At 34.4% G+C, this 11558-nt stretch overlaps 1 protein-coding gene across 1 annotated transcript; it reads left to right on the top strand.

Moving 5' to 3' along the window:
• Positions 1-942: 942 nt before the first annotated feature.
• LOC132941140 (zinc finger protein 572-like) lies at positions 943-11552 on the top strand. Its single transcript, XM_061009068.1, has 6 exons — positions 943-1189; positions 8973-9119; positions 9217-9424; positions 9491-9603; positions 9688-10221; positions 10353-11552. Exons 2-6 carry the CDS (start codon positions 8973-8975, stop codon positions 10470-10472), a joined length of 1122 nt encoding a protein of 373 aa, XP_060865051.1. The 5' UTR covers positions 943-1189; the 3' UTR covers positions 10473-11552.
• The last annotated feature ends 6 nt before the right edge of the window (positions 11553-11558 follow it).

Raw genomic sequence — 11558 nt, 5'->3', positions numbered from 1 at the left:
ACCCCTCGCCGGTCAGAAAATTGATAAGCTTTCAATCGCCAATAGCAGTGGTTAACTTACTAACGTCTATAACGGTTTTGTCACCATACGCGCAATGCACAAATCGTGACGTGATATTTCATAAACATTCATCACGTTCTTATCTTGTAAATTATTTGCTGCCTGCGAACCGATCGGTGCGATACCCCCGTCTGCTCACACGTATTATCGGTCAGTTCCCTATAATATTATGCACTATTTGTAGGTAATAGTTATATTATTGTAATTTGTAATATTATTAAAATATGTTATTATTATTATTATCTGTCATCATACAACAGCGCAGAACGTAGTTATCAAGTATTTTTATATAATCGGCTGTGGTGGTGGTGGGATAGTCAGTGGATAGACACCCCCTCTGACCATGTCCGTGCAAGTATAACCCCAGTGAAAATGTTTGCCCCCTCGACGGGCACGTCACTACACGCCGAGCCAACGGACTGGAAAACCGGTTATATGTGCGTGCCCCGAAAATAGCCGCCGACTTTCCGACACTGGTTGGAGGGGCGTGGGCGTTTAGGGTCGTCGTCGGAGGGGTTCGGGTGAGTCCGGACCCTTTGTACCCACCGCCGCTGTGTGCACCTGCCACCGTCCGAGTGTATGTGTGGGTGTGCTTGTCGTGTGTGTGTGTTTGCGATCGCGCGTTTGTGTGTGTGTGTTGTGTACAGGCGCCAAGTATCCGTCGTCCATTTGGGGGGGGGTCCTCCTCACCATGTTTATTTGGGTGAAGGGTATGGAAGGGGGGTCTTCGGTGGGTGTGCGTGCGTGTGAGCGTCCGCACGGGCGGTGGAGGGGGACGGCGTATACTGCCGCGTGCGTCACATGACGTCACGGCCGCCGACCCGTACCCTAGAGGGGGTTGCCGTCGGCCGCACCACGGCGTGCACGTACGTTAGGCGGCGGCGGTGGTGAAATTCAGTAACGTTCTCGACGTGTGCGAATCGTGTCACGCGCGTTCCGCCGACGTCCGCCCGCCCACCAGCCTGCCTGCCGCAGACGCCTAGCACCAGTTAAATTTGATCAGTTCTCAATATTATTATTAATTGTTATCATAATATTATATCGTACTGTAATAATTGACATTATATTATAATATTATATCGTATATCTTCGTCTGCCGACTGCCGTCACCCAGGAACCGTAAAAAGAGGTAATACTATTCAATATAATATTATCTATGTGTATTATTCAGTTTACTCTAAATGATAATAATAACATAATACACGTTAGTATATCAGTATCGTATCAGTATTTTAGCAGCTGGAGTATAATTAATTATAGTAGCCTAAAATTAGTGCCATGGCGTAATAGAAGCGCGCAATATTGTAGGTACAGCTTACTGTCGTATACGGTATATAGATCGAGAATACCCACGGCCGATATAATATGTTCGTTGACAAAATATTATTAACTATCCACGGAATCGTAAGGCCGGGCATACCGGCTATTTCCGGCGGAGACTGCGCGTATTATGGCAGTTCGCGGATCATTGCATCCGACGGACGGCTATACAACAGGTGAACCGAGTGGCAGCAGCACGTGTGCGTGTTAATCACCGCACGATGCTTTATTTTTATAAATATTATATTTTAATCTCCGCTACGGTCCCGGACAGCGGCACCGTGATTAGTTGTCCTAGGATAGCATATTATTAACATCACTATATAGGCGGCGGCGGCGTGCGCGGCTAGTGGACCGGTCCCCCCCGAAACTGGTTTCGATTTTATTTTTTTTACCGCACTGTCTGTCAGTGGCGACGGGGAACCCAAACCGTAATCATAATATTAATAATATAATCGCACGTATTATGTATATAAGGTGGTTTTGAGATGAACCACTGGTTACTATAATAATAATATAAAGTTAAGTCGCGTGACAAGGACGTTCGAGTACGACTGTTACACAACGCTGCTGTTGTCCACGTGAAAATCTTCTGTCCACATGAACAACGACCTCCGTTTCACTATCGATTATAAATCCAGCATCGCGTACCTACTTATTGCGTCCTTATGATAATATCATCACCGTCCTCTCATTAGTCCGTTAATTGCCGAGTAACCCGTGGTGTGCGAGTTGTAGTGATATGATAATGACATGTAGTTCTTACCCAGTTATACCTGTCTCCCACTTTATATACCATTATATAAGTGTCGTCCTCGTTTAGGGTAAAGGAGAAGAGCGAGAGTGATATACTTAACTGCTATGCAGTTGTTGGCCTCAAACGCGTTATTTCGTCGCCCAAAACCACCGCCACTGACTCGTTTGTCATCGCAATCGATTTCCATTTACACGAGTCACAATCGTTACGAAATAGTATTAATACATAGGTACGTACAAATCCCCCAGCTATTGTATGTCGTATTGTTGTCCAATTGTCCAAACAGCGAAATAAATTAGTCGATTGACACACGATTGACGTTTCGGGTAGTTATTGCGCTTGTTCTCTCGGAATCGGGCAACGTAACGTGTACGTTCGACGTGTTATTGGAATGTTTACTATCTATAATAGTAGTTCTATCTACGCGACATTCGTGTTTTACTGTTGTGTTCGATATCCACTACAGTCTGCAGTAGACACCCAAGGTAAAATTGGTATAATTTTAGCGGAGACCTTGTAGTCGAGTCCAGTACATAATATACCTACCTACGTGTGTAATTATAAAAGATTAAAAAATAGGCCAATTTTTTTTGTTTTCATTAAGTTTATTTTTTTACATTCTATCGTATGTTAGAACAGGTTTTACATGTGTAGTATTGGTGTATTACAAATTTGTGATATTTACCTCATTCGTATTTATAATATTCTAATTTACCTATAACTATAGTAGATACCTACTACTATACCTACCTACTACTTATAGATAGGTATAAACGTAGCTATAAAGTACCTACATAAACAACTAAATAACGAATTAAATAGGTAAATAATGCATAGTGTGTACTTTCACTATACAAATATTTTACTACTTGTTAAGACTTAAAAATATGTCATAAGGGTAGGCGTGGATCCATAGTAATTATTAGAAAGGGCCATTTTATCTTATGGACATAATATAATATATAAAATTCAATAATTTTATAATATTATAAGTATTATCATTTACCATAAATATTTCTTAACCCTGTAAAGGAATAACCTTTCAACTAAAAATTTTAAAAAAATAGGTAGTAATATATTATATTATATAAACTATAGTTAATACCGGTTGTAGGACACTTTGTACGGTTAGTACATTAGGACAGTTTGTTATTTAGTACCTATTAAATGTATAGTATATAAAGGCATACAAAGGTTATAATATATAAATTACTTTATTCACAATAATGTCATTAAATTTACTTAGTACCTAATATTCATCGCTTAGAATCGTTTTTCTTATACAATGATATTATATTAATATCATTGAATTCAAATTTAACACCATTCATTACAGTGACCCACTAGTAACCTACTGTACAGCAGAGTGACACCCACTTGTCCACCTTTTTAATGATGTATAAATATTGTCGTCGGTGTTGGTAGTTCATGTAGACTGTATTGCACAGAATAAAATCTTGCACAGAATAAAATTAATGATACCGAATGAAAATATTTATAACAGTTACTGTAGGCATATAAATGCGGGCGACTACGATATGAGACGACGACCAGTTTCCGTCACGTCGTCAGTCGGCACGATTAGAAATTACCGAATTATAAATAGAACGATCCGCAAAACAATGTAGTTATTTATTATTATTTATTATGTACTTAAAAACTAAAAAATAACAGCCTAAAACTTTAGTTTTTTTATAGTTGCTATAAGAAAAATATAATTTTATCATTTCTTGGCATATTAGTGTAATATTTTTTTTTTCGTTTTGTAACATTTGGGGGGGGGCATCGCTCCCTTGTATCCGCGCCTGGACTTCCCGTAGCGAAACAAACAATAAGTTATTTGCAAGTGATAGTGACCTAGCCTCAAAAATGACGACGATTTTCTGAGTTTGACGTGAACCAAGGGATACAAGTAATTTACATTTTATTGCAAAGCATATTATTGTGGTCTGCGCAGACTGGGGATCCTCTATTTTATCGGTAGTCTCTGTCTATCACGCCAAGTCCTACCAAAAAAAGTTTAAAAATATTGGTAATTTACAAATATGAGTATCTACACAAACACTGCATGACAATCGTCAGAAAAATTTTGAGAAACTACTAAGTCAAAAAAAAAAAAAACGAAATATGAAAGTCAAACTATAATGAGCTTCACGGTGAATTTTTCTGCTTCACCGTAAGAAATTTAATACAAATATAATATTTCCTTTGTAATCTATAACAAACACATAATACCCATAGGCATCTTTATATTATTATATAGTAATAGATACTAATAATATATTCATATATATATATATATATATAAATAGATATAGCGTAATATCACCTTTTCCAATCTCCAATAACTAATATTCATAAAATATAGTACGAGCCAATTAAATTAATTATTTTAATTTTGAAATGCCTTCTTTAAAAAATATTTATCCTAATTAAAATTAACCTATCTAAATACATTGATAAACATATAGCGCTACTTGTGTTATTATAATTTAATGTTGAAATATTTTTACATTTATATGATACAAATATACAATACCATTTAAATACAGAGTTAGGCAAGTAATGACTGAAAAAGTCATTGGTCAACATAAAAATGTATATAGGTAGGTACCTAACTTCCATATGAATAAGGAAAAAAAGAAAGGGAAAACTTATATCCTGCATTGATGTTTGGGGAAAATATATCTTTGCCTACTAAGAAAAAAAACATTCGTGTATGCGTTTCATTAAGCACGTTACTTATGTATATATTATAATATATTTATATATAATATTATATTCCTTCACACGTATAATTCGTATGCTTTTAGCGTGTGTATAAAATAATATAAAATAGGTATACATTTCCAAAAAATATTTTTTCTTGTAATATTTATTAATTTTTAAAATCTATAGTTAAATATTTCTTAATTTTTTATTAATAAATTATATTTTATTGGAGTAATTATTCAAGACTCAAGTATTGTGAATTTTTACTCGAATTTGCCTTACCTAGCCTGTGTGTGATGTTAACCAATATATTACCACACTACCACAGAATGTAATAAACCTAAGATTTATTAGCTACTTACTGATGGACAATTTACAACGTTAATATTGGTTTAATTTTAATGATAAAATACTAACTTTTGAGTTTTATAAACTTTTTTACTTTACCCTTCAAGTATTATCAAAATCGTTAAGTACTAATATCGAACCACTCAGTATAAATTGTAAAAAATATAATCTTGTGAACTGATTCTATCATACATTATTTTATATTTATTTTATAATAGAATAACTTGTTGTGGACTATACTTTTGGTGTACATAGTATGTGCTTCGAGTAAAATTTGACGTATCTAATTTACATAATTAAAAACTAAAAGCTGAGCGCTGTTCTAATTTCAAATTTAAATACCAATTCTGGGAGTCATTAAAGTTGCAATGTATTCTAAATAAATGAGTATTTACGTACAATAATATTTTAGATAATTTTAAAGTTATATTGTCTGAATAAATTAATATTTACTATATTTATAATTTAAATTTAGTCAGGGCGAATTTTTTCTCTTCTGAAATCCTAAAAGTCTTTGATGATATATGAAGCTCTAAAACTGCCTTATATATAGCATCGAAGGGAGCGTCCTGCACGCACTTTCCTTACGGCTCGCAAACTTAATACCTGGAATCTCGTATAGGGGCTTCCTTCGAGGGTTTTTCTCTCTCCTCCCCTTCTATTTCTCACTCAGCACTGTATACATGAGCGGCGAGAGCGTTTTGGTCGCCGGGTCGATATTGAGTTTCACAACATCGTGGGGGAGATATATACGCATTCAGGGGTGCCGGTACGGACAAAACAAGACCCCTAGAGGGAAGTCCCTTATCCAACCCCCCTCCCACCATCCCACCACTCGTTTACAAGCCTGGTAACCCCATCCACTACTGGGAACCCCCCATCGTGGTGCCCGACCCCAGGCGACGTCGTATAACTGTTCCGCCCCGAAATACTGCTGCGAACGTGAACGCAGGGTCTAAAAATACATGGCCTTCGGCTGCACTAATGTAAAAAAAAAATGCTCGAGCTTTTATTTTTTCACTCCAGACGTTACCAAGGCAACGTAAAAATTGTTGACATACTATTTTTTTGATATAATTTTCGTATAAAATATTTCCACTTAGATACTAATTATGTTTAAACTAAAATCTGATTAGTTGGGTTATTGTTATCAATATGTGAATGAACACATATGCACATGTGCGTTGCTTATACTGTCACAATAATAAGTTTTGCATAATATTACTTGCTTTGATATATTAGATCGACTTTTTAGTATAGAAAAAGATGCAAACTAATCGTAAGATAATTGCGTTTAGGGCACCTGCAATGTATTATAACATATAATAAATTTAATTATTTAATTTGTTCATACATAAAGGCATAATGTATAATTAAATCAATATATTATTTATGTATGAAATATGTATAAACATCAAAACGTAGAACTCTACCAACATATTTTTAAACAGATTTGAAATCGTATTTCTTCTTCCTTACTTTTTGTTTGCTTGTCTGCAGACACTATTTAACATCCGGCAAAGGGACAGCACACCGTTCACTAATGATACCAAAACATAACAAAAATAACAATCGCAGGTCATGAATTAAATACGTAGGTATACCTGTTTTGTCGACACATGCTATCTACAGCACGATTTGCCTTCAATAGACACCACCTACTGAGGTCGGACGTTTTATTTTATTTTTTTCCGGATTTAGATAGAAATGTACAAATTGATTAATGGATAAATTTTTTTTCGCTCTTCACAATAGTTTTGCTCTTCAAAAGACTCTAAATCCGGGAATTCTTCGTCGAATGTTTTCTAAAAAGATCATAATTTTCCAACATAGCTTTTGGTCCGCGTCCTTTTCTCCCCTCCAATTCACCCTCCATGGCGTAGGCTCTCCCTGCATTATTTCGTGCAATATTATCGACTGTGGATTCCCCCTATACCCCCACTGAGTCACCAAGCAAAGGGTCTGTCCCCCTTGTTTTAATCCCCCTTTCACGCTGCCCCTCCCCACAACGCGCGCGCGCACATACACACGCGCGCGCGCCCGTGTATATATATATACGGGGCCCGCGCTTTTAACGATCGCTACGACGGTTCCCTCGTGGCAGTTCTCCCCCACTTTCTACCCCCTACACACACGTGAAACAAAAAAAATATATATTTCAAGCTAAAAAGGGTTGCTGAACTGCCTGCCAGATCGAAGAGCCAAGTTCAGTATCACTTGTTAGTAAAATTACGACAACCAAATGTCATATAATTCCGTTCAACGAATAATGGAAGACTTTACACGTTGTAATAATATATTCATTTCGAAGTGTTGTTGTCTTTTCCGTTTATATACATTTATAAACAATTTCCTTCGTTTTTTTTTTCGAAATTGTCGAATCTTGAGAGATATAAATCATATCTTTATGTTGATTATTCAAAAGTCTATTGAAATTCATACATATAGAATCATATTGTTATTTAAAATAGTTAATTTGTGTTGACGTATACCATAACCGGCATAACCTATAATATGAACCTAACCAAAATAAAACGTTCGAGCTACATCAGAACATATTATATTTTTAGTTTTAATTTCTGAATCACTGGGTCACACATAAATCATAATGGAGATAATTAGCTAATCCCTGTCAAGTATCAATATAATGTCATAAGCATTACAGTTAATATTTTAATACAATAATATATATATTTATTAATTAATTATATGCTTTATATCTGAATTTTTTACTATTATTAAATAATGCTTTGACTATGGCCATTATCATTTATTTGAATGAAATAAGCATATTATGTTTTATGCACATTACCGTACATTCAATAAAACTGAATAAATTATATTGATTTTGTCCTTTTATAAAATTGATAAAAAAATCAAAATTTACCAACAAGATATCATTGATCTGAATTTCTTCATTCGACACTGGTAATTCAACAAAATTACAAAATATTCTATTATCTCTACTTTTTTTTGGTTTTAGTTTTTAAAACTAACTTCGGGGGGGAAACAGTTGATTTCATATACATTCAATCAGCTGAATAATGACGTGAACGTTTTTAAACTGTAGCCACTGCGTTGGTGCGCACATGCGGGACCCTCGCTAAGGTTTTATAATGTTGCCCCATAGTCAGGACGTGCATGCAGCAGGTCTATCCAAAAAGGTCCGGCTCCCCCGCCTGTGGCGTGCCCGCCCCCAACCATACACCCGTCCCTTTCCGCAGCACACGGTATATGTACGCGTAGCGCTTGTGTACGAGTGTTTGTGTGAGTGAATATACACAGATATACACACACTAAATCCAAGGCCCCCCGGCATGATGCTCGGGTACTTCGCAGGGGTGACCAAAATTCTAGTCAATATTACGCGTACATAAAAATGAACGAAACAACGGCGTATAATATATTGTTTATAAAACATTAAAAACATTTTGTATATTAACCGTGGAATTCATAATGGGTACCTTATATTATTATCTAATTATCGAATTTTGTTGTACCTATCGAAATATTTCCATTTAATTACTTGGGATGATAATAGAAATAATATGCCTACAATGAAAAGTAGGTAATTGAAAAATAATATCGTCATTATAAAATTCTAATTTATGTTACTAAAAAACTATTTTCAATAAAACAAAAGAAATAAGTGAGAATTCTACTGTTCAAAAAACAGAAATGTTTGTAAAATGATTGTTTAAAAGAAAATTAATATATCGTTTATATTTCTATATAAAGTTAAAAACAAATATAACCATTTATACATATTTTTTAGATGACTAACGACATGGAAGTGGGCAATAAATCATTTCATCTACGGTGGAATAATCATTTGGAAAATTTACGTGCACTGTTCGAATGTCTGTTTAACGAACAAATTCTCGTCGATGTGACAATTGCTTGTCAAGATGGCCTATTGAGGGTATGTTATATCAAATTTACAATAATTTTAAATTAATAAATCAAGTGATCCTATCCTAATAATTACTAACCGAAATATTTTATGAATTTATGTTTAGGCGCATAAGCTAATCTTGTCCGCGTGTAGTCCATACTTTGAGACAATCTTTCAAGAAAATCCGTGTAAACATCCTACAGTGATAATGAGAGGTGTTACCTTACATGAGATGCAGAGTCTGTGCCAGTATATGTACGTGGGTTCTGTTGAAGTACAAGAGAGCAGTTTGAGTTCTCTTTTGAAAGTCGCTAGAGAGTTGCAAATTAAAGGTTAATTAAAAAAATTTTAATTTTAAATTTTAAAAAATAACATTTATCATAATAATTAATTTTTAGGTTTGTCAGAGAAAACTGTATCCAACGATCAACCGAAACATAAGCCAACATTCAATTATACGCCAATTAAATCTGAAACTTCTGACCAAGATGCTAATAATAAGTTTGAAATGGTAAATAATTTAATAATCCAATATTGGTTACCGTCTTTGAATTAATATGCAGTAAAATAAAACATATTTTATTTTTTTGTATAGACAAATGGTAGCACTAGCTCAATTGAAACTGATTCGAGGACATTCCAAGTACCTTGCGAGGACGATTCATCTGATAATAATACGTCTTTTGAACATTCAGCTATGTTAAGCCCTCAAGTGATGATGGATGAGCATATAGACGAAAACAAACCCACAATACTGTCACAACCCAAGTACCAGCCGACCCAAGTAGATTTTCAAGCCTTTATTGAGGCCCAAAACAAAGTTAACCTCACCGGGTCTGTTGAGTGCCCAACTTGCCAACGGACGTTTCTGAACAAACAAAACCTTAGGCGTCATATGCAAACCCATTCCGGATTGAAACCACATCAGTGTTCATTCTGCAATCTGTCATTTTTAAGACTATCACATTTGCAACGTCACCACAGGACGCATACAGGAGAACGACCATTTATGTGCACAGAGTGTCCAAAGAGTTTCTCGAGGTCAGACAAGTTAAGATATCATATTATGCAGCAGCATGCCAGCATGGCTCACCTTCCTGGACCCAAGCAGAGAGGTAGACCGAAAAAGGTCAGCATACTGAAAACTGTATACTGGGACACTGGTCGACTAATGAATACCAGTGTCTTGTGCAAACAATTTTTAATCGTATGCACAAAATTCTGTTTTTATTAACAATAGCTTATGTCTGTGTGTTATAGTTTGATTCGTCACCCAGCAACGTAGATGTCACAATGGTGGCAAACATTCAAAATTTTGAAGAACAATGTGTACCGGTGCCTGTTCAGGAGTTACAAGAGCCATTGAACTTGGCTCATTAGATCTCTAGACCTCTTTAATGTTTTTCTTTTTTTTTTTGTAAATTTTTTGTTTAATTGATTATGTTCACGACTTATAGTTTATAATTAATATATTTGGTTTGATTTTAGTGTAAATAATTAAAGAGTTAAATCATAGTTTATATAAACTAAATGTGGACGATACCATTTAGATAGTGCATAAATTATTAAGTCTAATCTATTGATTTAAAAATTGTGTACCTGTATATTTGGATTTTAAAATGTTAATGTCATCATGAAATTTTTTAAAAATAGTATTAACTACTGGCATCAGTCAAAGGACAGATCCAAGGGTTCAAGCTCACATCATACACGATACACATGTATTGTATTTCTACATTTGTTTAAAGTAATGTTTAATCTAATAATTTAATTACCTAAATAGGTAATTGAATAAGTTAAATAATATAGTATATACATTATTACACTACCTATCTCTAGGGATTTGATACCTACTTGTATAATATTTAAAAACGTACAAGATAAATATTTGTGTAGTGTACATTCAAATTAATGCAGAGGGGGCTTGGATCTGCTCTGGGTCTGTCCCTATTTTTGCCCATTGGTATACATTTATGGTACTTTAATGGATATTGTGGTTCGCATAGAACATTTTTACTGTGATGACAAAAACTTATATGTGTATTGTACATTTTTCTATTTTACCTTGATGTAGTTATAGTATCATTATGACAAAAAATAATTATGTAATTTTACCGTTTGAATTTTTAATTGACTTGTATTTTGTGTTTAGTCCTAAAAATACATTTTTTTTCTTGCTAATAACTATAGTTTATCATAATATTATTATATACTCAAAATTAACTTTAATATCTCAATCAAAACTACACATATAATCTGGTACTGTTTATCTCCACTCTCTAAGTTAGGGTTATTTTTTATTGCCAGTTGTATTTTACATTATGATAAACTGATATTTAGGATAAATATTTTTTCTATTAAAAATAATTACCTACATAAGACTGAAAAAAAAACAGAAATGTAAAATAATATAACTATTTGTATGCAATAGAATCAAACTTACCAGAACCATTTATATTTATTTAT

This window comes from Metopolophium dirhodum, chromosome 3 (genome assembly GCF_019925205.1).
Source record: "Metopolophium dirhodum isolate CAU chromosome 3, ASM1992520v1, whole genome shotgun sequence".
In the NCBI taxonomy this organism is placed as follows: domain Eukaryota; kingdom Metazoa; phylum Arthropoda; class Insecta; order Hemiptera; family Aphididae; genus Metopolophium; species Metopolophium dirhodum.
Note: the sequence above shows the minus strand (reverse complement) of the source record. Positions and strands in the feature narration are given on the sequence as shown.